At 36.3% G+C, this 2,198-nt stretch overlaps 1 protein-coding gene across 1 annotated transcript in view; it reads right to left on the bottom strand.

The window, feature by feature from the left end:
* Positions 1–1,466, bottom strand: part of LOC132174436 (probable leucine-rich repeat receptor-like serine/threonine-protein kinase At3g14840) — a 10,373-nt gene extending 8,907 nt beyond the window's left edge. Inside the window, exons 1-2 of the mRNA XM_059586094.1 lie at positions 1,168–1,466; positions 799–973 (exon numbers count right to left, since the gene is read on the bottom strand). Of these exons, the coding sequence (XP_059442077.1) occupies positions 799–973; positions 1,168–1,270 (278 nt within the window). The 5' untranslated portion in view covers positions 1,271–1,466. The remainder of the gene's footprint in view (positions 1–798; positions 974–1,167) is intronic.
* Between the last annotated feature and the right edge of the window lie 732 nt (positions 1,467–2,198).

The following is a 2,198-nucleotide window of genomic DNA, read 5'->3' as shown; positions in this document are numbered from 1 at the left end:
GAGATTGGACGGGACGGGAGTGAGAGTGAGAATGCATTAAAAGATGTGGTCCTCAATACCGGTTTAATATATTTTTGTACAACTTGAAAGTCAAACATATGAGTCAAATACTTTTATAGAAATTAATAAACTAATTATTGAATATGTAAGATCTAAAACGTGAGTGTTACATATTTAATGATAAATTTATAATAATAATAAAAAAAAAGAACTTACAAGAAATATTTACAAGAAAGAAATGTGTAATAGCTATCTTTATATCAGTATTGCAACTTAGTTTTTAAACATTTTTAAAGACACCCATTTAAAATTGTTTAAAGACATGCATGTACCGATGATACATGTGAATCAATCTTCCATGTTTACCTATAAATTATCTTTTGTTGTTTATTTGTCATCTAATGATTTTTTATTTTTTTCATCGACCTATTTCTAAGGTTGATTAGCACGGTCATACCAACAAAATAAAATAATAATTAAATAAAAATATAATTTTTAACATTATTGTTAAAGTAATTATTAAGTGATTAAATTTATATTTTTTTATCAATTTAGAACAAATAATAATTTAACATGAAAAAAAAAATTATTCTTTTAATTATTTCTGTATAGTAAATTGGTAAATCAACCAATTAATTTTTGTGTGACATAGAATTCAAAATTAAATCCGTCATTTACTTCCTAATGCAATTAAATTCGTTAAATTTACATTTTCCCGTTAAACTTGTTATATAAAACAAAATAAAATCTTCATCATAAAATAAGCGTGCTCAAGTGAACAGGCCGGATAGAACTTACATGCTGACGACGTGGCACACAGTGGCATTGGAGAAAGAGCAGTTACAAGTAACAGCATTTTCAAATCCTTTCCGTTGGTCGAGTTTAACCCAACCGTATTCTCCACTGCACGGATCGACGCTGAAATTCCAGTCCGTCTTCCCCAAACTCTTCGCTATGTCACGTAAAGCTTCCACTGCAAAAGTTATGATCAAATTAATCAGCTACAATAAAACAAAAAGAAAAGGCTATCCAGATCCAACCAATCAAATTTGCATGTTTTTTTTTTTTGAAAAAAAAAAATTCCGATGAAAAGATTTGAATTGCATATATCGCCATGAAACTAGAGCTAATTAAAAAAAATATCATGCATCTGTGTGATGAGCGTACCTTCATCTTTCGGCAATACAGCGGCTCCGGAAGCGAACGTTGCGAAACAAAAGGAGAGAGTTGAAGCAAGGAGAAATGGAGCAATTAGAAACAGCTTCTTCATTTTGCAGACGAGAATACCTTCACCTACGCAGGCAAAATGGTGGCCGATCGAATTGGTGCTGCGCAAATCATTGACCGTTGGATGATGAAGGAGTTTGGAGGGAGAGAGAGAGATGAAAGCAGTGAGGAAAGAAGGGGAATATCTTCTGGTTTTGCTTTGAGAGTGGTGATGATAAAGAGAGTGGACCTCGGTCCTCGAAGATCAGAATGAAGAATGAAGTCAACTATTATCGTGTTGACTGTGGAGTTATGCTCCCGTACAATTATTTTATAACTTTTGACCTGAGTCACAATGAGTGAAAGCTGATAAGGGGCTGTTTAGTAAATAGCTTTTACGCTATTTTACGTTGGTTTATTATTAAGATTAAATACTAAATATCCCATGGAGTTTTTTTTTTTTTTTTTTTCTTCTCTAAGGTTTGATTTTTATCACAGGAGATCCATGTAATTTTGATAATAAACTAAATTAATCCTTAGTTGATTTAACAGAAGTTCACGTGGACCAATCAAGTGTTGACACATGGCACTTACTTAAATTTTTAAAAAAATATATATTTTTTTTAAGAAAAAATTTGGGGTGGCTCGGCTCCAAGGGGGTGGCCGAAACCACCCCTAGTGGGTACTGGGGGTGGCTCGGCCATCAAGCCATGCCCATGGAGCCTAGGAGGTGGTCGAAACCACCCCCAGTAGGTACTGGGAGTGGCTCAACCACCCCATGAGCTTAGAGGGTAGCCGAAACCACCCCCAACGGTGGTTGGAGGTGGTTTCGGCCACCCCGTTACCTCCAAGGAGGTGGCTGGCCCAAAGGGGTAGTCGAATACTGGGAGTGATTTCGGTCACCCCCTTGGCCCCTGGCCTAAAGGGGTAGTCGAATACTGGGAGTGATTTCGGCCACCCCCTTGGAGCCAAGGGGGTGGCCAAAACCACCC

Source organism: Corylus avellana, chromosome ca3 (genome assembly GCF_901000735.1).
Source record: "Corylus avellana chromosome ca3, CavTom2PMs-1.0".
NCBI lineage: Eukaryota > Viridiplantae > Streptophyta > Magnoliopsida > Fagales > Betulaceae > Corylus > Corylus avellana.
The sequence above is the reverse complement of the archived record's forward strand: the minus strand, read 5'-3'. Positions and strand labels throughout refer to the sequence as shown.